At 45.5% G+C, this 25,420-nt stretch overlaps 1 protein-coding gene across 7 annotated transcripts; it reads right to left on the minus strand.

Annotated features, from left to right (window-relative positions):
* Positions 1-61: 61 nt before the first annotated feature.
* LOC124185591 (growth arrest-specific protein 2-like) lies at positions 62-23,482 on the minus strand. Of its 7 annotated transcripts, XM_046576472.1 has the most exons (11): positions 23,146-23,482; positions 13,546-13,889; positions 9,639-9,731; positions 6,977-7,101; positions 5,910-6,051; positions 5,509-5,755; positions 4,551-4,745; positions 4,153-4,411; positions 3,587-3,712; positions 3,407-3,493; positions 62-1,160 (listed from the first exon to the last, which is right to left on the minus strand). In XM_046576472.1, the coding sequence occupies exons 2-11, from the start codon at positions 13,763-13,765 to the stop codon at positions 1,080-1,082; spliced, it is 1,575 nt and encodes a 524-aa protein (XP_046432428.1). In that variant the 5' UTR covers positions 13,766-13,889; positions 23,146-23,482; the 3' UTR covers positions 62-1,079. The 7 variants fall into 7 exon arrangements, with proteins under 7 accessions (XP_046432428.1, XP_046432426.1, XP_046432427.1 ...); XM_046576470.1 differs by having other exon boundaries at positions 62-3,493; XM_046576471.1 differs by lacking the exon at positions 23,146-23,482 and adding an exon at positions 14,332-14,667 and having other exon boundaries at positions 62-3,493.
* Positions 23,483-25,420: the final 1,938 nt, after the last annotated feature.

The raw sequence follows: 25,420 nt of genomic DNA on the forward strand, positions 1-25,420 counted from the left end.
CACTTATTCCTTGTTTCTGCGGAACGTGTAAATGTGTGGAAAAAAATTGCTCGAACTCCGGTTTAAATCATCACAACTAGTCAGTTTTATTATTATCAAATCAATCACTTAATTAAATATATTTTATTACTCAACAGAAGAAAAAAATTAACAGTTATATGAACATACATTTGTGTAGCGTCATTTTTTTTTTTTTTTTTTTAATAATATACAAACAAGTATTATACAACATAAGTATAACGTAAAACGGTCGGTTAATTAACTTATTATAACATTTTATCGAGCTATGCACAATTGTAATTGTATAAATAAGCATCTTGCGGTGATTAACGAATTTAATGAGGTGCAATTTAAAAATTGCAAAAACAAAAACTAACATTCTATTTCGATTATTCGCAACGTGTTTTAGCGCGCAACTCTACTTTTACCAACAAAAAAGGAATCAACGGTTTCATCCATTCTACGGAATACTGGCAATCGTGTGTTTTCTTTATCTATTTAAGTGACTAATTTAAACGCTTGCATAGGTATAACATTATAATTTATAATCAGATTTCTCGGTACAGCAAGAAAAAGAATTCCAACTACGCCATCGATAACCGTGAATTATACACATCTACAAACGAACGAATTTTTATTAATTTTTCATATTTCTACGCGCGGAAGAACTTAGGAACGAGTAAACATTGTACAAAGCGTTATGCGTACAATTGTGTCAACTTCATAAATTAATGCGTATATATGATGATAATAATAATAATAATAATAATAATAATAATAATCTTAGAATTCATATTATGGCAATAAGATCTATTATAGTTCTAGGTAAATTGCACGTACGCTTGCAATGGAGAAAATCAGTGTTCTCTACGAGTTTATTGATTTTTCGTAAATTGCAAACGTAGTTTTTCATTATCGTTAGGAGATAATCAATAATTAATAATACACGTGAAGATCCGGAGCAGCTGCTAGCTAATAAATATACAGTTATTACTGTTAATCTCTATATCGCATCAGGTTTTGCGATGCAGTTAATTAACTACAGATCATTACCGCACTGCAATCCTTCGACTCGAGCTTCAACGCGCCGACATAACTTGTCTCGCAGGATTTCTTTGCTTTGATATCCCTTTGCTGCACAGTGCATTGCTCTTGTATTTCTGCAAATTTAACAGAGTAACCATATCTGCGCCTCTCCGTTACAGCGTGCGAAAATTGAATAGCGTTTCTGTGCATATATTTCATTATACCGTGCATTTAGCGAAGAACTCGTCATTCTATTTCAACTAATTTCTTCTTCTTTTTTTTTTCTTCCTTCTAATTGTCTTTCGTATAAAAATACAAAACGTATTACAGACGAGGTTTCCTTCTGAGCATTCTCTAGTCTATTGCAACTCGCTAATTACGCAATTTTCATTCATATTGTGTGAAAACTGGACTATTTTAAATGTGTGAAAAATATTAAAAATTTTTTCACTTTCTACAGAAAAAAAAAGAGTAAAAGATTAAGTACGATTCTGATTCGGTGCAACATTAGTCTGCATGAAACAGATTCCACTTAAATTTTTCTGACGAAGACGTCCTACATACTATGTCGAAAAATCTTTCAATCCTCCTAAATGCAGATTGCATGAATAAAGTGAAAAAATTTTACGTACCAATTTGAAACGTAAACGCGATAATCTAATTGCCTCGTGCGTATGAAGTATATGTGTAAGTAAATATACGTATATTTGAGTACATAAATAAATACCTCTTAATATGCGTGGAAGATACATAATGATATAAATGTCGAAGTTTTCTAAATCGAATCGCAATACGTGACCGTAAAAAAATTTGATTTTGTACTTTAACAACTGTCTTTGCAAACCGAATTTATAAAGTTTTCTTGTAATCCAGTCACAACTTCTGGCATTTTATATTCCAACTCGATTTGCTGGAAATCTTTCTTCCACCCCCCCAAGCGACTCCGACAAATATACATTTGTGTGATTTCGTGCATAAGTGCTGTAGGCATAATCAATTCGCCCTTACCCTGCGGTAAATGTTAGTAAATTTAAGCATATAATATTATATGTATATGATACATATTATATAAGTTTCAAACGAATATCAATATCATTGCGGTAATTGCTGCGCAGTGCAAGTGACACATGAGCTGCAGATAATGTACATAAAAGTGCATTAATTTAAGTTACATTAATATTATAGCATGAAAATAAACGCGGGATGAAGAACGATGACCAAATCCGTTTTATACGGTATTATAACTTCGCGTAAGAATCTCTTTCTCTCTCTCTCTCTCTCTCTCTCTCTCTCTCTCTCTCTCTTTCTTAAATTCTTCAAATTTTCGTTATCGTTACCCCGAATTAAAAATAATCAACCGAAAAGAAAAATTGTATAAATCAAAGGATCGCGTAAGTGAGACAGTATTCTTTCTGTAAAACACCGTTTCTTCTCTCGTTGATTGAGAAACGGTTATACATACACGGTGATTTATCCGTCAGCATTTACACCTTTCCTGACTCTCGCCTCGCGGAAGTTCTCGCATTTATAAACGGAGCTTAACGAGACAGAGTCAGGAGACTTCCGATAATTAAACACCGTAAAAAACAAAAAAAAAAAATAATTGTTTTGTTATTCCTCTTCACATCCTGTGAACGGGTCGAGATTTTGAGAGTCGAGTTAACAGAGAGACGATTTTCCGGACCTGGATTTTCAAACGTATCAAATTCTCCTTAGGCGTGAACGATCGCTGGTCATGTTTCTTTAACTCCGTCATTTTTTTTTTTTTTTTCATCAAAATTTCCAACCACCCCTGTACAAAACACCATGCCCAAAAATGTGTGATAAATTCACCGCATCTCAATTATCCCCAACCGATTAAGCGACTCGTACCTTAAACACTAAAGCTTGCACGAATGAGGAGGATCCGCCCCTCTTCCTCCGTGTTATACAAAGAATGGCCGTGCGACGTGAATGCGCTTAATTCTACGTAGACATTACAGGTAGATTATACGTATGGGATAAACGGTCGAGGCGCCGAAAACGAAACGATCAATTTTTCTGCTCCAATTTTTGGAAAATCGAAATCGATCGATCAGTTCGGACGGTTCGCCTTGGCGGAAAATATATGAAATATACGTTCGGGGGATTATAGTGAAATGCGTTAACTTGCGTATGAGAATAGAGATGTGAGGTGTTAAAATATACTATAATATGTATGTATTATAGTTACAGTTAATCTATATATCTAGGCACTGGTGCAGCTTGCGGGCTTAGGCTAACGACCGGCTAGTGATTCTGGTGGAGGGCTGCGGTACTTTGCCCTTATGTGCAGGTATGGAGCGGAGGTGATACCGTTGCTGTGAGGCGGCGGCGTGCTTTCGCGGCTAAGTACCCTCACCTGGCAAGGGTCGTGCCTCGTAAGAAAATGCTCGAGGGTGTCCCAGCCGCCCCCGACGCGCACCATCATGTGCCTCCCCTTCAGGAGCTGCGGGTCGTCGTTCAAAAATAATTAGTCGCGTTTCTTTCTTTCTTTCTTTTTCGCGATTTTCGCGATTTTCGCATCTTAGTATCGTCTCACCCTGATGAAGACGTTCCGACCGGCGATGTGATAACGTCCCTCTCCGACCTTGCGCACCTTCAGCTTGGAACATTTGTTGGACGGACACTGGCAGAGTCTTTGGACGGCTTCGGCTGCCCGCCGCACCTGAACGATATACGTCGTATCGTAGTAAAATTCGATAAAATAAAACACCAAAATTATTTCACCCTAAACTAAAGTATACTCAAATATGAGACAAAAAAAATCCACACGCAACTTTCCCTACCACACTGTTCAACGAAATTATGTCGCAAGGAAGGTGGTTTCTAATTTTGATGTACCTATAATCTACCAGTTAATTCTATTATAAATACCGATTAGTTAGTTGCAGTAAGTAACAAAACACCCTAAATCAAAAAAAGGTAAAAAATGTGGTAAAAAATGAAAATAGTTAAGGACCGAGCGATAACCGCAACTAAAAATTTCTTTCAGTGTTATTCCCGACATAATCAGTTGCGAGCTTTCGCGTCACCCACAAAAATCGAATAATTGCTGACCGGCGCTGTTAGATATAAAAAAAAAACTGTAATTTACACTGGAATTACCTTGCGATCCAGCTCCGTGATCGGACCGGAATGTTCGGGCGGTTCGGCGGGTGTTGGGGATGGTGAAATCGAAGGTGACGGAACCTCGTCAGGGTCTTCGGCGCTCCCCCGAGACCAGTCGTCCTCGGTGGTGTCGCTCGGAACGCCGTCACTTCCGGTGGGTCCGTTATCGCTGACGGACCTCCGCATGTCCGACGCGGGTGGGACGGGATTTGGGTCGAGCCATCTCGCAGCAGTTGCCGTCACCTCGGACGTCGAGCTGCAGTACCGTGAAATTGGAAGAAGAACGTCTTTGGTGACTCGTGAACGAAATTTTTTATAATTATTATTATTATTATTTTTTTTTTTTGTTGATTTCGCTTTTTTCTCCTTCTCGCATTGCCTGGAATTCTTGCTCCCTTGCCTCGGCGATAAATCTCCTGCGGCAGGTTTTCCGACGACGAAAAGCAGGGGCTGCGTTAAGGGATGAAAACCACCCCGCGGCGTGACTGCGGTATAGCTGCCCCTTTAATATCGTTAATGAAACGCGCCAACCCTCCATTACGGATGGGCGATTGAGGCGGATGGATGCAGGAAGGGTGTAATGCGCAGCCCTGTACAGGCAAAAACAAACTGCGGTGTGGTTTGCTAATCTCTCAACTATGCGAGCGTGGGGAAATTTTTTCGCTGCCTGCCACGCCTCCCCTTTCGTCGCGGGGGTTTGAAACACCGAAATGGACGAGATATTTTACAATTTGTCAAGAGAATAAAAACTTCTCGACACGCGCGATAAATTATTTATTCGCTTCTTGTAAACCCTGCAGAGATTTTCGCCCCGCCCATAGAGTAAAATGCACCCCTAACCTTCGATCCTTGTACACCGTACACCTACTTACCCGTCTAAATGACCAGACTATCATAACCAGCTTCTACTCATGATTTATTTCTCATTTGCACACGCCACACGGGGTGGCATCCAGCCCTTAGCAACCGCCGTGGCAACGAGCTTCGTGCCCCTTTTATCGCTTCTTCAACCCCGGCAGAGAGTTTTCAGTGCAACCGAAGGTATGCGATCGGGAAAATTGAATCTGTTGTCTTTTCTGTACGCCAAATTTATACGCCATATTTATATTTATATTTATATAACAATAAATTATCAAAAAAAAAAAAAAAACAACTCTTCCGCAATCAGTACTACGTACTGAAAATTAGGAAATTTGTGGTTTTATACGCGCGGTGTCAAAAAAAAATCCAAAACAATCGATTAATTTTTACCGATTCGTTCGATTATTGTTTTGGATTCGATCGATCGACGCGTCGACTTTTGTAGACCTGGAGATGGTTTCGCATAATTTCTTATGTATTTCGCAAGCTTGCCTGCTGTGCTTGATGGTTTCGACCGGGGGTCTGGGTGAGGGGGCGGGGGATGGCGACTGGTACTGCCAAGAGACGAGACTGCTGTGGGATATTCCGCTGTCGGAAAGGCAGTGGAGGTCCCTTTCTTGTTCGGCGGCGATTTCCCGCTCGAGCTGAACGATCCCGGGCGGTTCCAGGGCGTACCTGGAGGCCAACCTCGCGACCTCCAGGAGGCAGAGAACAACGTTGCGCGGCTGTCCGTGGAGAACTGGAATTGCAATACACGGACGGTTTGTTTTGTTTATCGATTTTTGTTTGCTCGTTTTTTTCTTTCTTTTTACAGGGGTGCGGAGCGACTGCAGCGGCTGAGGGTGTGAGGAGGGTGAAGCGTGACGTGGACGGAATTATTCCGCGTTATATACCGAGGTCGTCGCTCTCGAAGAGGAGGTTCTCGTGCACCCCTAGACGCCGGCAGAATTGGATGAAATTCTCCATATTGTCTCGCGAAAAGAAACTCCGCCTGGCCGCGTTCTCCCAGCAACGGCCTCTTATCACTGGAACTGGCTGTCGGGGAAACGAAACGAATGTAATTTTAAACAATTTGTGGATATCCTGTAAAGATTCTCATTAATAATGGTATCTTTATGAAGCAAACTTCATTTGACGTGGAAATAAAATTTCAGGCTATCGTGTCCGAGCTAAACGACTCGATGGATCCAACTTCCAAGTTCTGAATTTAAAAAGTTCCGACAGCGCCTGATACCGAATTATTTGGTCGCGAAATTTAAAGTAAAGAGTACAAAGTTGTACAAAACAACCAAGTTGCGAGGCGTCGGAAACCTGACGACTCAAAGTCCCGAAATGCAAAATTCCGAAAAGTAAAGTTTCGACGCAGCAGAATTTACTCAACGATTGGGTGCAAAAAATCAGAAAAACCGAAAATCGGAATGACCAGGATTTGGAACGTAAAAATATCGAAAATCCAAAACAAAAAAAGATCAATGCGCTGAAATTTCATCGAGCCAAAAATTGACAGAACTGAAAATCTTCGATCATTCGGAATTTCAATGTTTCAAATTCTTAAGGTTTCCGACTTTCCCACTTTGTCGGGTTTCGTATATCATTCAAAACTTTGATGTTTCGTCGAAGTTTGATTTCTGTATTTGAAGTTTCGCCACCAATAAATTTTAAATATGGCGTATTCGGAACTTTCCAAATTCAGAACTTCAACCCCGCCCCGAATTCTCGCCGCTAATTGCTGCACCGAAGCTGTAAAAGTCTGTAATGGAAAGAGTCGGATCGATTATCGTGAAAAGTGGAAGGCCTCTGAATTCCACCAAGCCTTCAACTTATTTGGCGAAGTTCAGTCGAGCTTTTCAGCGTTCCTACAATGCTTCGAGCTGCTAATTGGTTCGATAGGTAGGGAGGGATACGCGTTTTACGCGTAATCGTCGGGTACAGAAGGTATAAGTAAAAGTATTCGACTCACCCCCTTGACTCGACCGGAATCAACTGCGGATCGCGCTTTTTCCTGAATCACTCTTGCCAAGCGACACACCATCACGCCGTTGTCAAGTGCGTCGAAAAAATTCTCACCCGTTATGTGGTCGACATCTAAAAATTAAAGAAAATTGCATTTTATTTTTATCCGTGCACGTCAGCAACTTATCGTTAGGTTTCGCGCGATTTTGAGTTCAAAAACAGGTTTGATTTTAGTTGCCAGAGTATCCGAATGTTCAGAAAATAAGCATCAATCGCACGATCAGAGAAAATGAAAAATCACTCGAATAGAATCGCTTGCACTTTGACAGTGGATGAAATTTTAGCCTGATTCCTGAAAATAAAATATCGAAATTGAAATCTCGGAACTGAATAAACAACTTTCGTCAGTGGTTGAAAACAAAATCTTTCGAAAGATAATCAAAGGCAGATGAAAAGACAAAGTTACGTATAAGGCGTCAGCAGATACCTGCGAATTGCACCTATTAATTAAAGAGCATGACGATATATCGACGCCACTCACTCAATGCAAATTAATTATAATAACAATTCGTCGGACCGATGGTAAAACAAACGCCAACGCCGCGTATATCCATAAGCGTTTTCTCTCGCGTGCGTGCAGCGATGCGGTCCGTTTATGCCACACCCACACATACGTGTGTGAAAATTAATTCTCGAATTAATTTCAGTACGTAATTCATTGCGTATACAAGGATTCTCGGTCGCTTTGCCGCTCGTCACCAGGATCCGCGATTCCACGGCACGCGGTAATCGGTAAAAAAGCCGTTACAAATTCAAGAAAATTTTCAGGTTGTCCGAGAACGTTAAAAATGAAACATTCCCAAGACACAAGAAAAGTTCGAGGACAATTTCCAGGAGTTTCGAAGGGCAAGCGAAATTCAAGGACATTTTCAGGACCAACGAACACGAGTAGCGCGAAACGTGTAAAGCGGTCAGACTCCACAGCTCTGAAGACGCGTCGAATAATTTTGACCAAGTCGGTTTTGGTGCGTGCGTCGTTGCGTCATTTTCACGTCACGCGTGTACAACGCATAGATGTGTGCGCCGTAATTCTGTCAAATCGAAGTTACGGACGATTAAGCTCGCACGCTATTGCACGTTGTTACCCGGACGTAATTACGCCTCGGGTCCAGACCATTGACTGGAATAAATATAAATTACGAAACGTTCCCCAACTTTGTTACCTAATTATTTATACATACACGCTTGGAAGAACGATTTCGCCGTCGCTCCCTCCGGTTCCAACCGATATCGTGGATGCAAGTCCCGCGTGTTCCGCATCCACGCGTAATATGTGCCTCGACTTCCGAACTCGATATAGTTAATTCTTTTTTTACCTGGGAGGAAAGGAGCCGCCGGCCGAGAGTCGTGACCGAGTCGCCGATCGTGACTAGTTCCTTTAACAGTCGGGAAGCCCCGACCCGCCCATTGCTATTATACGTGTAATCTATTACGTCTGCGGTGCAACCATGCCGCGTGCAGGATCCAGGACGTCACGCGGACAAGTTCGCCGTGTAAAGCCATGATTTAGGTACGCAAGAGAGCACGACACGCTTTTGTGCGGATCGTCGCGACGGAATTAACGACGGAGTGACGGGGCTCCGGATCTCGGTCACCCGGAACAACGAACTCTAGAAAAGTCATCTGCGCATTACACGTCACGATATGCATGCACGTGTGTAGATACGTCAGGATTGCGTCACTACTGCTGTACCTACATTGTGTGGGATCTCGGTGACATTTGTCGAGTATCGGAGGTTGTTGCTATAGCTCGCGTTGTTGGTTCGAAAACGATTTTCTACCGTCGGTTGGATCGAGGTTTTGGGATCTGATGAACAACGAGGTCCGTTGAAGGTGAGATTTCGGTCAGAGATGAGCATGGAGAAAAAAGGTATGGTCGTACTTGGTGTATGCTGCGTATGGAGTTTCCATACCTGGGAAAAGTAGCGAAACGCGTCTACGGATTGGATATTATTGGTTGGCAAAGACTTGTTAAAAACTTTCCAAGATTGGTATCGACTCTATAAAATACTTGACCCGTTTGCATTGTATTCAAAATTGTTTGCTTGAGAATAATTCTTTGTAAACTTACGTCTTGGACTGATAATGGTATCTTAGAGATTATAATCGACACAGCGATCCTTTACATTCGGGCAAAAATGATAACCGAAATAAATCGAGTCTCACGAGTAAGCAAAATGTCGAATTTCAAGCAACTTTTGGTTTTATTGAAAAAATCATGTATAAATTAGGTCAATATGTTTCGAAAGTGCAAAAATATAACGTTAATCAAAACAGCACGTAGCCGTGACAGAGTAAATAAACAATCCCCTTCCATTCTCGCTTCTACAATGAACTCCGTGACCTGAAAAAAAGTACAAGTCGCCCGAAGATACACTTTCGAAAATACGGGAACCAGTGAAATCTCCCGGGACACTTCCTCGGCGACTTTTTACAAGAGTTGTCCAACAATAAAGCCCAACTTTGATCGGCGAATCGCTTCACGGACGGCGGAGCGTCACGGTCTATTATCCATTAACCGCATGTTTCACAGAGCGGACGAATCTGCAGTTGAATTTCTGAAATTCTGGCCAAACGGCGATCGTACGCCAGAATCGTGGTGGACTTACCAAAACTTGATACAAGCGGCAAGTCGCTGCAGGACTCGGAACTCCTGCCGGGGGAGGAGCGCCACTTCCGGTGAGTCAACCACGGTGCAGCCCCTGCAGGATCGATATGGCTTTTCATTTTATAACCGGCCTGCTGCACGCGCCTCACACGCAGCCGAGTCATACATTTTGCGGGGTAAGGGGGAAGGAGAGAGAGAGAGAGAGAGAGAGAGTCGTTGAGGTACCTGGATCTCGTCGTGATTTACGTCGAACAAGGAATAATCTGTCAAATTCGTCATCGAGAGAATGTTTACACGCGGCAGGGATTCTCGAAGTCGAACACAAAGGGTCATCGCCGACCGCGTGTAGGGGTGGACGACCTGGCCTACATAATTCCTACTTCCGTCGCGATATGTGGAGACCGGATATCTCTCGGTTGGTACAATATAATTTAATAATTAACCGTTTAGGACTCAACGTCGCGACGTCCGGCATTCACCGAGACGAACGACGCGAGATGCGACGAAGCGTATTCAGCCGGCTCTTATCACTCGACTTTCCGATTCTGCTCGAATAAGAAATTCGAGAGAAATACCTGCGACTCTGGAAAAAAAATTCACCCCCCCCCCTGTAAGCAGAAACCAAGAAACCTCTCAAGCGGTAAGCTAATCTTTTCCATTTTCTGAACGCAAGCCTGACGAGTTATTCCAATTATCAGACACTTTCCAGCGATGCAGAACCGGAGGATTCTCGGAGATATTCGGACCTCGGCAAAAGGTTGACGGAACAATTACGGACACCGCGAAGTTCCACGAGTATGAGCGCGATGTTTTACATGCAGGTATACGTGTGCATGTACTTATAACGTACATTTGTATGCCACGGTGCGTATACATTGGGTCCATATTTGGAAACTGGAGTGAGGACGAATGGCGGCCACGTGTGTACTTGCATGTCGTATGTATGTATAACGTATATGCTTCGGCTATATATTTACCCAGGCTAGAGGTGTGTGTGCGCATCTATGTATGGACGTACATGGCGTACACGCAACGCGTATGCAACCGGCAGCCAGCTTCTGGCCCCGAGAAAACCAGACCAGATACAAACACGCGCCTTTTCGCGGGTCCAGCAGCGCCGGTCGGCCTCGATCTGATAAATATCGTGTGTAACGTATCAAGGTGAGGATCGGGATTACGCGATCCGATCCGCAATACAAGCGCCATCCGACGATCATCGATATTCGCAGTTCCGAAGAGTCGGAACGTTCGTCGATCGAACGTAGAAACGAAACTTCTTCTGGGTTGAGAAGTCGGAGAAAAAACACGCTGTGCGGTAATGGAGAATGTAAGTAATAAGTGGAAAATCGTCATCGCGATAGGAATGATTTTTTAAAGTACAGAGATTTATACGTTTACATTCCTCTTCGTATTTTACATACAGAAAAGTAAATGGAATAGAATCAAGCGTGGAATGTAATTAATTGAACTACGAAAGTTCAGCTGCCAGTAGACTTCTATCACTTTCATCGATTTCTTTCCTACTTAGAGACGCCGAATGTAAAACGTTCCCATCTTCGCGAGGGTCAAATGATATCGGGGTTGCAAATCAGAGTATAAAGCAGCTGATGTAAGATGTCGTGAATTCGAATGGCTGTTACACGAGTTCGAAAGTATCGCCTGAGGAGTCTTTCCCACAGGATTTTCTTTATCATTTATATGTATATACGCATACCGATGAAACGTAAGAGAGAAACTCCGGTGCGTTGTAATAAAAGTTTCTCGCTGTATAAAAGGCCGCATTCGAACACATCCAAGCCCATGCGCATGGAGCCACCCCTCACATTGTCTACGGTCACGCGTGCATATTTCCACGTTGAGTCTTATACGGTTGCGTAAAAGACTCCGGCAGGACGGGGGCATTATGCGCAGACACCGGTTGTGACATAATACAACACGGTATAATGCACGCTAGAACCTAGAACCTAGAACCTAGGAGCTACATAATAACACGTGATGCGATTTACAATAAAAACTAGTGAAAATAAACCAAACACCTATCCCACTACTTATGCATCATACTTGTAGTATACATGCTATTGTACGTATTCATGCCGCGCATTGTCGCACACCCTTCACTATACGCCAAGAGAGCACGACGAATTGGAATTGGATCTGAGAAACCGATACGTGACGTGACGATGCTGAAAGTCGTTTGCACAGTTTCTGGTGATGCTTCTGCAAACGAAGAGGAAAACTGCAGGGCAAAACAATTTTGCTGGTTTTATCAAAATTGGACCACCAGGACGTTCTCGTCTTTTTTTTGTCGAACCCCGCCAAGTACAGGTACCCTGGCTATCGTATGAGGTAACGGAATACGTTGCCACCTAGATCGTGGATAGATCGCCCGGAGACGGACGCGGAAATCGGTCAGGGGTCGAGGATCCCGTGTCTGGTTATAAATCCTATAATTTGATGAACGAGGTCGTTTCACCCTCCGGAACTAGACGCTGACCTCGTCAACGCCGCGGGGCTTTGCATGCACAGCTATCGATGCTCACGTCCATGGAGGGTGGAAAGCTGGAGGATGAAAGCTCCGCGTCGAGGATCGTGCCGATCGCTCGATAGAGCGAAAGCTTCGAGAGGAAAATTTCCATTGTTCGCTAACGATGAGTCGATGGTTGAGGAACGACACGGTTTTCACCTCGTCCCAAGTACATCGATGTTCTTCGATTGATTCGTTCGTTTTCACCCGGTTTACATACAACGTAATATCGGTTACAGCCTCAGTTACGACAAGGAGTATCGATGACGAGTGAAACCATCGACTTTATACGTCAACGTTATTGTTAATGATACTGTGCGGGGCGATTAACGAGGCGTGAAATTGTCGTAGTTATCGTCCGTTTCCTTCTGCGCTATTTTAGCTTGACTCTTCTCCGTCTCTCCTTCACCACCGCATGTGACATCATCGAGTTCGGAAACGGTCTAACGTACAATGCGTTTCAAGCACGTACTCGCTCCTCCTCGATCCTCGCAATCAACGCATTACGCACGATTTACCAACTCCTGTGACGTGCTGGCTTGACAAGCCCACGTTAATCAATGCGGACCGAGAAACACGACACGTGACAGGCTGAATCCAAACAATTCGCAAATCGTAGAATTGAGCTCGTCGCGCTGAAGAGACGTACAATTCATTCATCGTCACCCAACTGATGAAACAAATCGGCAATAGCGTGCTTAAGGTTTGACTGATTCAAAATATTGCGACTCCGTGACCTCAAAAACGTTTTCCAAAGGCTACTGGAAGCCTGAGGACAACGTCGAGGATGTTATTCCGCACTAAGTTGGTCTACAAGATCTATTTTCGGTCGCCTAATGACGTGTGTCGTATATCAAACAATAATATGTCAGACTCTCTTGTCACGTTGAACAACGCACTCTGATCGAGCCATCAGTGAAACGCTCGCAGCGATTCAGCCTTTGTATCACTCTCGCCGTCTCTTAGAAGGAGACGTTTAGCACTTCAAAACTTGCAAAAAGTTCACCTGTCTAGCCTTTTTTCCTCAGTTTCGAGCCTCTCATTATCCGCCAGTAGGTGAAGGTATGAAATATCTGATAAACACCTCGTGCGGTTTAATCGAGAATTTGACTTGTAGCTTGGAAAACTTGGATTTCGAGAAGCATCGACGGAACCGGGCGTCGACTTTACCGAAACTCCCGATAGCCGCTACGCCAAGTACCTCAAGTACCATACGAGCAGCTGCCAAAAGCTCCTCTGGAAGAAAGTCCACCCCCGATACCGACTTCCCGACCCGGTTGAACCACTGGCTAACTTCCCGACGTTTCGAGCCCTCATCTCTTTCCTTCGACGTCTTCTCTACCCCAATATTTCCGATTTCTGTAATAAAAAATCGACTACTCACTGATCGTCTTGTTTATCCAATCGGCGAGATCCTCCTGCAGCGGGATCAGCTGTCGACCCTGAACGTAGTGAAGGCGCTCGTGGTAAATGTCGGCAAATTCCTCCTCTTCGGCCGACGGTCTCGGCACATCGGCCCGGTTGAAGACGGTGGTCGAGGTCGGACCCCAGCTGCTCCGGTACCTCGTGTGCTGGGACGAGGGGAAACGATTTGCACACGACATTTTTCTACCCCCGATCTCGTCCCTGACCTCTGCAGGTGCTTAGGTCAAGCGACGCGCGCCGTCGTGACGGATTTCGACCTCGTCGAGTCGCCTTGCTCCAAGTTGGACGTCTTCGGAAGCGAATCTGCAACGAGAGATGAAAATAATGAGAAGTTCAAATCGACGTTTACGGCGTGCCCGATCGATTCCTGAGGCTCGTCACGAATCGCGTTTCTACGGTAGTCGCTCGCGTTTATCGCATATTTATTTATCACCTTACTCGAAAGCCTGCGAGGATCGATCAGCGGTAAATATCTCTTTGGATTCTACTCACGCGTGTGGGTGAATTTGACCGTAAGTCGGTGTGAACGAGCCTCGACACCTCCGAGGTCCCGCAAACTTCGGAATTAGAGAGCGGTCTTCGAAGTGATTGCTGCACGGTTTGAATTTCGACTCGTTTAGATTTTTCTACGAGGAACCGAGTCCCGAATGTTACAGGCCTAGGAAATAATCGATTTCGACTTATTTCTGGATAATTGTCCTTCAAGGATCTTTCAGGCAAAAGTCAATTGCAGACTTTGACGAACCAGAACATTCTACGATTAACCAACATCCAAGGATCGGGAGACAGTCGCGTGTCTGTAAATGCGGGAGAAAACCAGCGTCAATCAGCCGCGAGTGTTGGTACTAGCACCAAGCCGTTGACTGAGCGCGACAACTGAAGCTGGTAAGTATTCCGGCGACGTTAAAAAGGCGTGTGAAGTTGTCCGCGGTGCTTTACCCTCTCCTTGTTGTCCCGCCGTTAATCAAGATTTGCATTAAACCGGGTAAATCGCGGTCGCGGTTGCAGAATATTCGCAAGACAGATGCAGATCCGCGGCATAAATCAATCTCCGGCGGCACGCACTCGCCGTGCGATCACGCGACCGATGACGTCGGGGTCCAGAATCGATCGTGGAAGAAGCGAGACCCACGCTTGACCTTCGACACCGATCCTCCTCTTCTCGGTTCGCCCCGTTCCTACGTACGTAAAAACCGCGAAGCACTGCTACAGTAGCACCTACAAATGGAAGGTATGACGACGCCTGTAGGTATTAAGGTAACGCAATACTCGACGCGTAAACAAGGGAATAAACACGTATAGCGATGGGATTGCGTAGCCATACTAGAACAGCCCACGTGGTCAGCCGAGGCGAGAGCTGGAGAATGATCTCCGGATAATATGGGCACCATGTTTTCTTTTAAGGTGCCGATGAATGATTACGGCTACCGAAAAGATTACCTATGCGGACCTTGGGACAGCTTGGCTCGTCCGACAACGACTCTGTCTCGGGGTTTGATTTACCGACGTTCGCGTAGGACAGGCTACGGAATTGCAATATCGCGGTCAAGAATTCAGCCGTCGCGTCCGACTGAATCGAATCGATATGGACTCAGATTTTCCGAGATCCCAGAACGAATCGAGCAGCTATGCTTCATTCATTCCGACTCGGTGTCCTCGCGAGTGCTAATGGAGTAAAAAATGCCGTCTCGTGATGTAACTCGATTCAACGGGAGGACCGCGAACAAGGAGACGAGGACCAGGAAGAGCTGGCAATGGCTGCATGGAGGAGAGGGCCGAACGTTTGCGGCGAGCCTCGAAACGGACCGTGCTTGGAAGAAGTGGAAAATTGAGCTCCCTCGTCACGGCTTGATTAATTAACCCTGCAACGAATGACCCGGGGCCCTTTAAGTCGGGCTGGCTAAAGAATCTAAGGCTACGAGTGTTCGTGTAAAGACTCGGCGACTTCGTCTGTTCAGGAAACGCACGCAGCCACCGGGCATCTATCGCCTCTGGTTGTTATCCTTGAGACGATATTCGGCGAGCCATATCTGGAGAGCAAACTTACTTCCAAATCAGGAGCTATTACGGTGTCCTTTTCTCATCTCGACTCTTCGTCGTGCGAGAAGAGCCCGCAGCCAACGGCCTTAGACGTCAATCTTACGATCGACAAATCCGATCCGATCGGTGTTTTCCGCGATTTCTCGTCTTCTGCGTTTCATCGTTGCAATATTTTTACGCTACGTTGTCGAAATTTGACGAGTGTTTGTTGCCTTCGCGATTTTTGTTTCTTCTTTGTGTAATAGGATCATGCAATTGCTCTGTTGGACAAAACGATGGACTTTTTTTTCAGACAATATTCGAGTGTCTCTGATTGAAAATTATTATTTCTCACGAACCTCTCTCTCTCTCTCAATCTCGTGGAATTGTAATTACGGAGGAGGTAATAGATGAGCGAGCACGGATTTGTTATAGGGACGGAATTATTTCGCGATGACCGTATGAAAGGATCGCTGTAATCGTTGGGAAGACACCTGTGTTGTATTGAAATTTTGCGGGTGAGCGATTCCGTGATTGAGGGAATTATATTGGCGTGAAGAATCGGAGCGGAACGCGTGCGGCGTGAAATGTTGTTGTTTACATTGAGATGATTTATTTATTAATGAATTCAGCCGCCGCCGATTGACCATGCGTGAGTAAATTAACGGCCTGCGGCATGTGAGCAAGGCGGAGACCCACTTAGGGATCAGGGATCATTCAACTTGAGCGATTAGAGAAATAGGTAAGCGGACGAATGCGGAATAACGACGGACGAGAAATCGAAGAATTCGCGTTCTTCCGACGAAGTCTGTCGTCATATCAGCCACTGACGATCTCAGTCGCCCACGTGGTGACGTTTTCTCCCATATTATCGTACTGAATTCGGAAACCGGTATAAAAATGTTTTCTTCAGATTATCGCGTGTCGACCGAGCGAAATGCGCACACACGTTATGTCATTTCTATTCGAACGTAAGCTGTGTATAATTGTGTCGATTATCATAAGACGATATTCCGCAGCTCGCCCACGCGAATTAAGCTACCGCCGCCGATGGAAATTAACATAAAGTGTAAGATCCGAATTGGAATCGCGGGATGCGTATGCGGTGGGAATAACAATGAAACGCAATTCGCGGGATCGCTACTCGTAATGTATTCCGATACGTTGGCGGTATCACGCCATCGGCATCACCCACCGCGATGCGACTTAATTCCAGCTCCGACGGAGACCGAAATTAAACGACGAGTGTCCGCCTTAATTACCTCGATTATAAAAATTGACAATATCCCACGCCGGCAAACGTAGGGATAACAACGCAACGCGCACGTATAATATTCCAGCACGTTGCACTGTTGCAGAAAAGAAGATACAATATTAGCTGAAGAAGTCACTGCACGGATCACAGACCGTGAATTTAATGGCAACTGCAGTTCGCGGTTAGGTAAATACGCGTTAGCATTTATATGGATCCTGGAATCGAGCCGAGCAGCTTGAGCCGCGAGGGGAATTCGCAACGAGTTTTATAAATTGCCGGTCGTTCGTACACGACCATTGGCTAGCTGTAAATTCCGCAATAAATGAGATTGATCGGCGGTATGGAGCAGCTGGCAATCCGTGGAAGAAACGGCGCCGATGTAATAATTGTATAACATCGTACGGAACGTGCAGTTCTTCGAGTTTGCAAGAAGAAAATGCAAATGGACGGGGGAATCGATCGCGATAACGCGTGCCATTTACGTCGGCGATAGATCAACAACGCGAATTAATTGAATTTAAATTGCAGCGGAGGAAGTGAGAGAAAAAAACACGCACGCGTTACGATCGGGGTCGACACGCGGAGTAATTGATACGTACTCGCGGTAATCGTAAGGATGGCGATATTAGTGTTTCGCTTACGCGTTGGCGAAATGATCGACGCATCGATCGGACTGTTTTAGAGGAAAACCGACGCTGCTCTCGGCTCCTCAGCGATTCTGCGTGGGCGTCGATGCATCGTAACGACGCCTCGCGTCGGCTTCCTTTCAGCCCGCAGAGCCGCGTGGGCTAAATCTCAATGAAAACGAGTATTTTCCTCTTCTCCACGGGCACGCACCGCGTATACCTTTAATACCGTCCATCCACGTTGGTATGTTACATGCAAGTACGAACGAGAACGTCGCGGGTGGGCGGCGACGCTGCGAACTCAAAGAATCTACGAGGCTGGGCGTCGCGACGCGTGACGTCGTGAAACCGCACGGTACCTTCTCCGAATCGTAAATATCCCGTATGCGGTACGCAATTTTTCAGTTTCTTCTTTACGGATTTTACAAATACAAACGAACATTGCGTTCAGACTGTAAGCGGAGAACCGTTTAACCAATTTCGACGTAAATCACGCGCCAATTAAGCTAAGACTAATTTTCTCTTACGCGGAAGATACAAAATTTCGTAGAGCAATTCGGTGATTAGTTTAACCAGGCTCACCTCCGTTCGCGTCTCGGCGTTCAATTCAAGACGCGCAGGACCGGTAACGGGATTAATTAGCACTCCGGCAGCAAGTTCGCGAAATAATTCGTTCGACGTGTGTGAAAACTTTGCCACCGCGGTTTCAGCGCGGAAAGTAAAATGAGCTCAATCGCGAGGCCGAGTCGCCTTTTACGATCATAAAAGCATGCGATATAGGCGATTAGGCAGACGGAAAGTGTGAAACAGGATGCGTGATTTAGCAACGGTTTTCAGTTTTCGAGCAGTCACTTTGTAGGTGTAAAAGCGAACCTGTGAAGAGATTTCGCCGTTTTAGAGAGCCGCGCGTCGATGATCGTTGCGCAACGTCTCTGTACCGTCGTGTTACACCCGTTTGGATACGGATAATGCCTATAATGGTGTGTATGCTTGTATCGATTTGCCAGGAAGTAATTAACTAACGACTGTCTACCATATCAGCGATTTCAAAGCGGATGAAAAAAAAACGTCACATTCGTTCGGATGTGTCTACGTAAATACGTAAAAACCCGACGCATGGTATACCTTATAATTTCCATTACAAAGACAAACGGAGAATATAAATAATTAACTAGCGACACGTCAGGATTTTTACTAAACCCGTCACTTTTTGGCCATCTTGTGATCGCTTTCAGCGACATGCTTGAGAATGATCACTAAAATCGCCTACCGACGAATATTGACGGTACAAATCGATAACCTGAATTTTTCGAGCTTTCAAAAATTGGGAATCGTTTTTAGTGAAAATGAAACAACCGTCTTGTTGCGATAGTCGATAAATTCACCGCGTAAGAATTTTCTTTGACATTCAAACGTCGTTTGCGTTTGCAGGGAAGAAAGATGTTCGTTAACCCTCGGAAGACCGCGATCCGAGTCGAGTTTATCCAATTGGCAAATGGCAATTGGAACAACGAGTCAGAGCGAAACAATAAAATGTACATTAGCCGGTGGCTAATAATAAGAACAAGACCAAGTGGCGTGAGTTTGCTCCGCGTCGACAGTCGGTAAACACACGTTACACAACGCAAACAATTACTTTCATAGATTACAATTTTCTCGGACATTTTCTTCCAAGTAAATTTATTCCACGGAGCGATTGCGCAATGCGTCATACCTGCGTAAGTAAGTCGTTCTCTAAATTGACCCCTCGCTTCTCCCTCCTCCAGCTAGATAAATTGACCTTTCATCACGATGTGTTCTCAATTTACTTTGTCTTCATATTTTTTCCTCATCCCAGCTCACGTCATATAAACTGACGTTAATTTCCACGCGAATTAACCACCTCCAGTGACACTCTTGTCGCTCTGATTTCAAAAAATCTGGGGTGAGATCGAGAGTGGAAAACATCCCGGCGTTCGTTAGCTACGCATCCTCCCCCCACGTTACAACTCACCCACACGCGGCAGAACAAAAGCAGCCGCAAACCTGTCGGCTCCTCATATGCCATAATACCACGACGATAAGTACACGCGTGCATGGCCGCCAACCGGAGACCGAGAAGCGGGAAGACGAATTAGTGTCGCTAATCCATTTGTTTACGCCGCGTTGAGAGGCTAGTTAATCCCGAAGCAAGGCGTATACATCAGGGACCGACAGCGTGTCAGACAAGCTTTTCACATTATTTACAGTTTTTCACCCCTCCATCCCCAATTCTGATCTCCCATTCGTCCACGGCCGGTGTAAGAATGGGTTTTTCAACAAAGGGGACCAGGTCGACGCGTCTGATCTTGAGAGAATTAGAGAGCGAGTGATGGAGGGACCGTCTGCATCTCGAGGAGCCCAGGCCCTGGTTTATAAATACAACAACGCCTTTGAGCTCGGTGTTTGGAACCGGAGTTCCTACGGTGCATGGATACTTGGGCTATTTAGTCAGGTGGTCCCCCTCCTCCCCCTCCGCCCCGCCCTCGTAAAACACGCTCCTTTTATTTTACGGCCTCGTGTGCCACCTACACTTTATTCAGAGCCAAGACGTTGCCACTCGAGAAGAGACGGCACATGACGATCGGCGGTGGGTCGCGGAGTAACCTAGGACAGGAACACGAAACCAGATATCCTCCAGGGCTGCACTTCGTGTAACCCAAAGATACCAAACACGTGTCCAGAGAGGCCACGTGCTTCGCTGCTCGAGATCAGATACATACCAGGCGTCTTTTGTCCTGAAGGATGTCGGGGCGAACGGTACCGGAGCGTTATCTTCGAGGAGTGGGAAAAGTCGAAGAGGCTCGACTCTCACTGGACACCGAAGAAATCGACCGATCGTCGATGCTGCTGAGGTTCGGACTGGTGGAGACTAATTTTTCAACATCCCCGTAACCGGTTCTCAAAGAGATTAAGGACGGAATGGTGTTCCGAGAGAATGAGGTGCTATCAAAATAAAGGGAATGTAGGTCTTCTAACAGGCGAGTAACAGGTGAGCCGATTAAGCCGCAGAAACAGAGCGTAAGACGGCAGCGAAGAGCCTTCTACCATCTCAATTACCATTTCAAATGTGGGTATAATCCTGACGTGTGCGATATGGTTACCTAGTCTTGACCGGAACACATGTTACGATCCCTCATAAACGATTCGTCGCGCGTTTCTCACTTGCTGTACCGTCACGTCAGTCTCTCTCGCTCTCTCTCTCTTTTTCTACCTCGCGCGAGGAAACGAAATTTCACGATCGAGTTGTGCGAAGACTGAGGTAAGGAAGTGCTCGTTGGTATTGAAGGGTGAATGTCAGGATCGAACGAAGAGAGAAGGTGCGTTTTGACGCCGCGAGTGGAAATGGAAAGAAATTAAAGACGAACAGCGTGCGGGCTCCACCGTTAGCTGTACGTATAATAATTGTAGAGTATTAACAAGACATTTTTGGAGCGTGACTGAGAGTCGGCCAGACCGGTGCGGGGGACTGTTGCGAACCCGACTCCTCGAGGTAGACGCAAGACACGGCTATCCGGTCAACGAAGCCATCGCATCGCCGGAGCGAGCCATACCTGATAATGCTTACTACTAATCTGTCGCGACGGAGAACCGGAAGAGTAAGGAGCGAAAAGCCGAAAGAGAGAATTCCGGAGTTCTTCCGAATTGGAAGAGAAAAATAAAAATGGTCAGTTCATTCAGATAGTCGATGTACGGTTTCGTCCTTTCTCTTTGGTGCAAAAACTTAATTGCCTCCCATTATTATTCATTACAATAGACGGAGAAGACCGTAAACAAGCATCCAAGTTCGTATTACATTATCGATCTTATATCGAGGTGGTGAGTAGCTGAGTCACCTCAGGTGACTGACAACCGAATCACCGTTCGATGTTTAACGTTGAATACCCAATTATATTATCAGTTGTCGAAAGCTCATCTTGATAGATGTGCCTGTCGACGAGTGACGCGGACAATCCTACAACACGTACCACGGTTCGAATGCGCTTCGGTACGTTCTGCATAGCTTATCTTGTAAATCAATTGTGTACTTGTACAGTGGAACCTGACGACAGGTCATTGCCTGAAGCAAGCGTGTAATTCTCTGCGAGAAGAATCGACAAAATGATTTGAAAAACCAGGTCGGAAGACATCCATAGTCATACCCGTATCGGCTTTACCAGCGTCCCGATGAACGATTATAGGAACTCTACCTTTACGACGTGTGCTGCTTTACGCATGCTGCTGTACGAATCCCAGAGGGAGAGAGAAGGAAAAGGGGGAGAGGAGAGGAGCATGCACGAGGCCGTCGTCCGACGCCTTAGAAATTCTTTAATGACTTTATGTCACGGGCCGAACACCAAGAAAGCTCGCTTAAGCTTCGTCGTCGTTACAGCCTGACGGATTAGCCTGCCTGGAGACGAGGAATTAAAAGCTGATGTAAAACCCCACGGTTTTTAGGCTCGAATCTGTGATGATGACAATTTTTACAAATTCTCTCACGCAGGCCAACGATCGAATGGAAAAGAAGCGAGTACGAACGACGACCACTTTGCCGCGGCGTGCTATTAATTTCCAAACATATGGTAACCGCGTATGGTACCAGAGTCAGTGTGACGGAGAGAGCGTTGCGAGAACGAGAGTGTAAGCGAGGGTAGAAGGGGGCGCGAAACATCTGTCCCTGGGGGATCTTTTGTTTAGAAACATGGGTGTACGTAATTGAATCGATCCTGAAGCTCGGCTGCGAGGCGTGGTGAGAAAGCGAAAAAATTTCTTACGAAATTAACGGCAACGGTGAAGTGAGATAAGAAAATTAGCGCACCTGATGAAAATGAGGCTGCGGGTAAGAGATTGCGATCGATCATGATTATCGGCAGCGGCCCAGCCTCTGATGTGAAAAATTTGACTCTTGAGAAGTGAAACCGTTGTTTGAACCGATTGTGAGCGTTATCGATTCGGCACGTGAATACTAGACTTCGATGTTAAACTCGTTATCGATTCGAAAGATCGTTATCAGGGATGATTCGAATGCTGCAAATACAACGCGATTGCAGGCGCAATCTTCGGCGCGAATATTTATAACACAGGTACGTCGAATTCTTTCCTCCGTACAGATGCGTCACAATTATCGCCTCACTCACTGTTCGCGGAATTCCACGTTTTGAACGTTTTCATCGAAAGGTTGAAACGTCGAATCGACGACGACGTCGCAGCGAGTGACGGTACGGCAATACCATTGCAACGCGCTCAAGTGAAATCGAAACCGCAGCCAATTACAAGGCGATTTCAACGTCAATATAATACTGGTCTACCTTATAAGCAAAAACTGGTGTTCACCCACCCGCAGATTTATCACCAATATAATCAGGATCGATCGGAACAATCAGAATTACTGATTAATCCCAATTTGTTCGCCGGACGGAAGGTCGAATCAGCAATTAGTTCCAATACCGTAGGTCCGTGATATTCAAGACAATTGTTCAAAAAAACAACTGACCAGACTTTTGTAGCATAATAATATATTAACAGATAACACTTCGAAGCTTTTACGTTCCGTCTGACTCTCGGTAAGCGGAGAATAATAAAATATAAGAAAGATATAAAATGAAAAAAATAAAATAAAATAAACCAGACCTCCTCGAATCGAGTAAAATTTTCCACCTACCGGTCATCAAAGTCGATGATAGTCTCCGTTTCTCCTGGCGTGTGTGAAAACCGAAGACTCTGACGGTATAACCTTGCCGCGAAGTGGATCCACACGCGATTCGCAACTCCTGGGGCACGTAACTCTTTTATTTCACTCGGTGCACCCGCCGATCAGGAGACCGTCGCGACGACGCGACGAAGAAGACTAGGAAGAACCGGCGATAGGACGAGAGACGAGCCAGAGCCGGAGGGCGACCGAGTTCAGACTGAGAGACCCTGCGACTCCACGGATCTCCTCAGCCGGTCTCTGACTGTTCAGACACCACGTGCTGCACGCGGTATCGCGGCTTGCTTTGCGCTCTGCCCCCGACTCCGGCCTTTCTCTTTCTCTCTCTCTCTCTCTCCCTCTCTCGCCTTCCGTCCCCCCGTCCCTTTATCCCTTTCGTCAGCCCCTCGCCCAGCAGGGCTCGTTGATCGCCCTCATCCCTGAACGCGCCCCCAACCCGGGACGAGAATCGCTAGGCAATGTCCCCGCCGCTCGTACCCCTGATCAATACTCGACAGCCACCCCCGTGCTTCCTGCAGAAACCACCACCCCAGACTCATAGTAGAATGTCTCTGTGCGTGGACCAGCGGATACTCTCCGAGGCTGCGCGGCTTCGCCCAATTCCTCGTGCCGCAGGATCAAAAAGTCTCGCGGATCGGAAACGGTGCCGGAGGGCGCAGACCTTAGTCGGTACTTTTCTCGAAAATTCTACCCTTGAGATATGTGTGCCGACGAGATCCGGCAGCTACGGCAGCTCCGGCATCTCCGCATTTGTTCAAATTCCAAGAGAAGAGAGGATGTTTTCTTATACGTGGCTTTTTGGGGGGAATGATATTCGAGTAGACGTGCGAGGCTTTGCCGTTTGTTCAGAAATCTTTACTTTCCGCTTGCTGCACACACTCAGTTTTCCAATCCTCCGATATCGAACGTTCCTGCGGTTGGCACAGGCTGGAGGAAATATTGCACCGCTGAATCACCGCGGCACACGTCGCGTGCACTATCATCGGCTTACGATACGGTGCAGTTTGAGTTTAAGACGCGTAGGTATGCGTGGTATAACAAATTCGTAACATTCAATTCCGACCTGACACGAGGCTCTGAGTATAATAAAATCCTTGAGGACTCGACTTGCTGCTCATTCATACTACGCCCGTTACGTGATACACATTTTCGTCTTCGTAATGGCGACACGTTTTTGTAGCGATTAAAAGTTACGTAACAACGCCACGGTTCGTTCAATCCGGCCCATCGATCGATTCGTCCAATTATCGTTTCAACTCCGTCTCGTGTACGAGATTTACGCTCTTCCAACTCTGCCGCGGTCGAGAAATCACGGAGAAGCGCAAACAGTTTGTCTTGTCTTGGCGCTCGAGATCGGTAAACCCGAATTACTGCATTGTGTTTTTAAGATGGGTCGCGTAATTGATTTATTTACCACTTTGGTCACACTCCCTCCGTCCGTGCCGCAGACGCAAAAACGTAAAATCTTCTACCACAGAAAATAGTAGATAAAAAAAGAATATCGCAATGTTTGGAGTATTTTTATCGTCATGCTCGGTGCAGGAATCGCTGCATCAATTTAGCGGGTACTCAATTGTCAAACCATGACGCAACGCAATTGACAAAAAAATAAGGTTTCCGTAGAGAAAGTGTAACGCGGCGCTCGGATGATTGTACAACTTCCATGTAAACGTGCGAAAATAGACATTTTCTTTTTACCGATCACAATGACTCGAGTAGCTTTCCTATCTATACCTATCTGTAATGCGAATTCCTGTTTAATTCGTTACCCGGAGCACCGTTTTTTATTTCTGCAAAAAAAAAAATAATGTACCATCGAGTCACGATTACTCGGTACCTGAAATCTTTCAGCAATGACAGTAATTCGGATACACTCGTGAGCCGCATGCCCGATTCGGGGTAATGAATATTGTCAGTCGATATCTTTGCGCGTCCTGAACGACGACCTGATAACAAAGTGTGACACCACCGTGTATCGTGAAAGTATTATATTCGCATTGACCGTTGTTGATACAAAGTCCAGAACACGATTGACAATTCCGATAACCGAATTAAGGTGAATCAATTTTTGTTCCATTTTCCATTATCTCGACGAACCTGTCAATTATTCACTCCATTATAGGATCCATCGTATGACATAAGCGGGGTTGAGCAACGTGGCGCCAAAAAGAGAGCCATAGAAATTAATGTTCGTGCCATTGCAGCTGTCGGGCTTTGATTTGGTCGT

This window comes from Neodiprion fabricii, chromosome 6 (genome assembly GCF_021155785.1).
Source record: "Neodiprion fabricii isolate iyNeoFabr1 chromosome 6, iyNeoFabr1.1, whole genome shotgun sequence".
Taxonomy (NCBI): domain Eukaryota; kingdom Metazoa; phylum Arthropoda; class Insecta; order Hymenoptera; family Diprionidae; genus Neodiprion; species Neodiprion fabricii.

Excerpts from the sequence above, each read along its gene's own strand:
- LOC124185591 (XM_046576470.1), bottom strand. The coding sequence starts at position 13,765 with ATGTCGTGTGCAAATCGTTTCCCCTCGTCCCAGCACACGAGGTACCGG. Across the intron at positions 5,756-5,909 it reads CTTCGAGAGCGACGACCTCG|TTCTCCACGGACAGCCGCGC; the intron begins GTATATAACGCG and ends TTGCAATTCCAG. Across the intron at positions 4,412-4,550 it reads AGATTTATCGCCGAGGCAAG|CTCGACGTCCGAGGTGACGG; the intron begins GGAGCAAGAATT and ends ACGGTACTGCAG.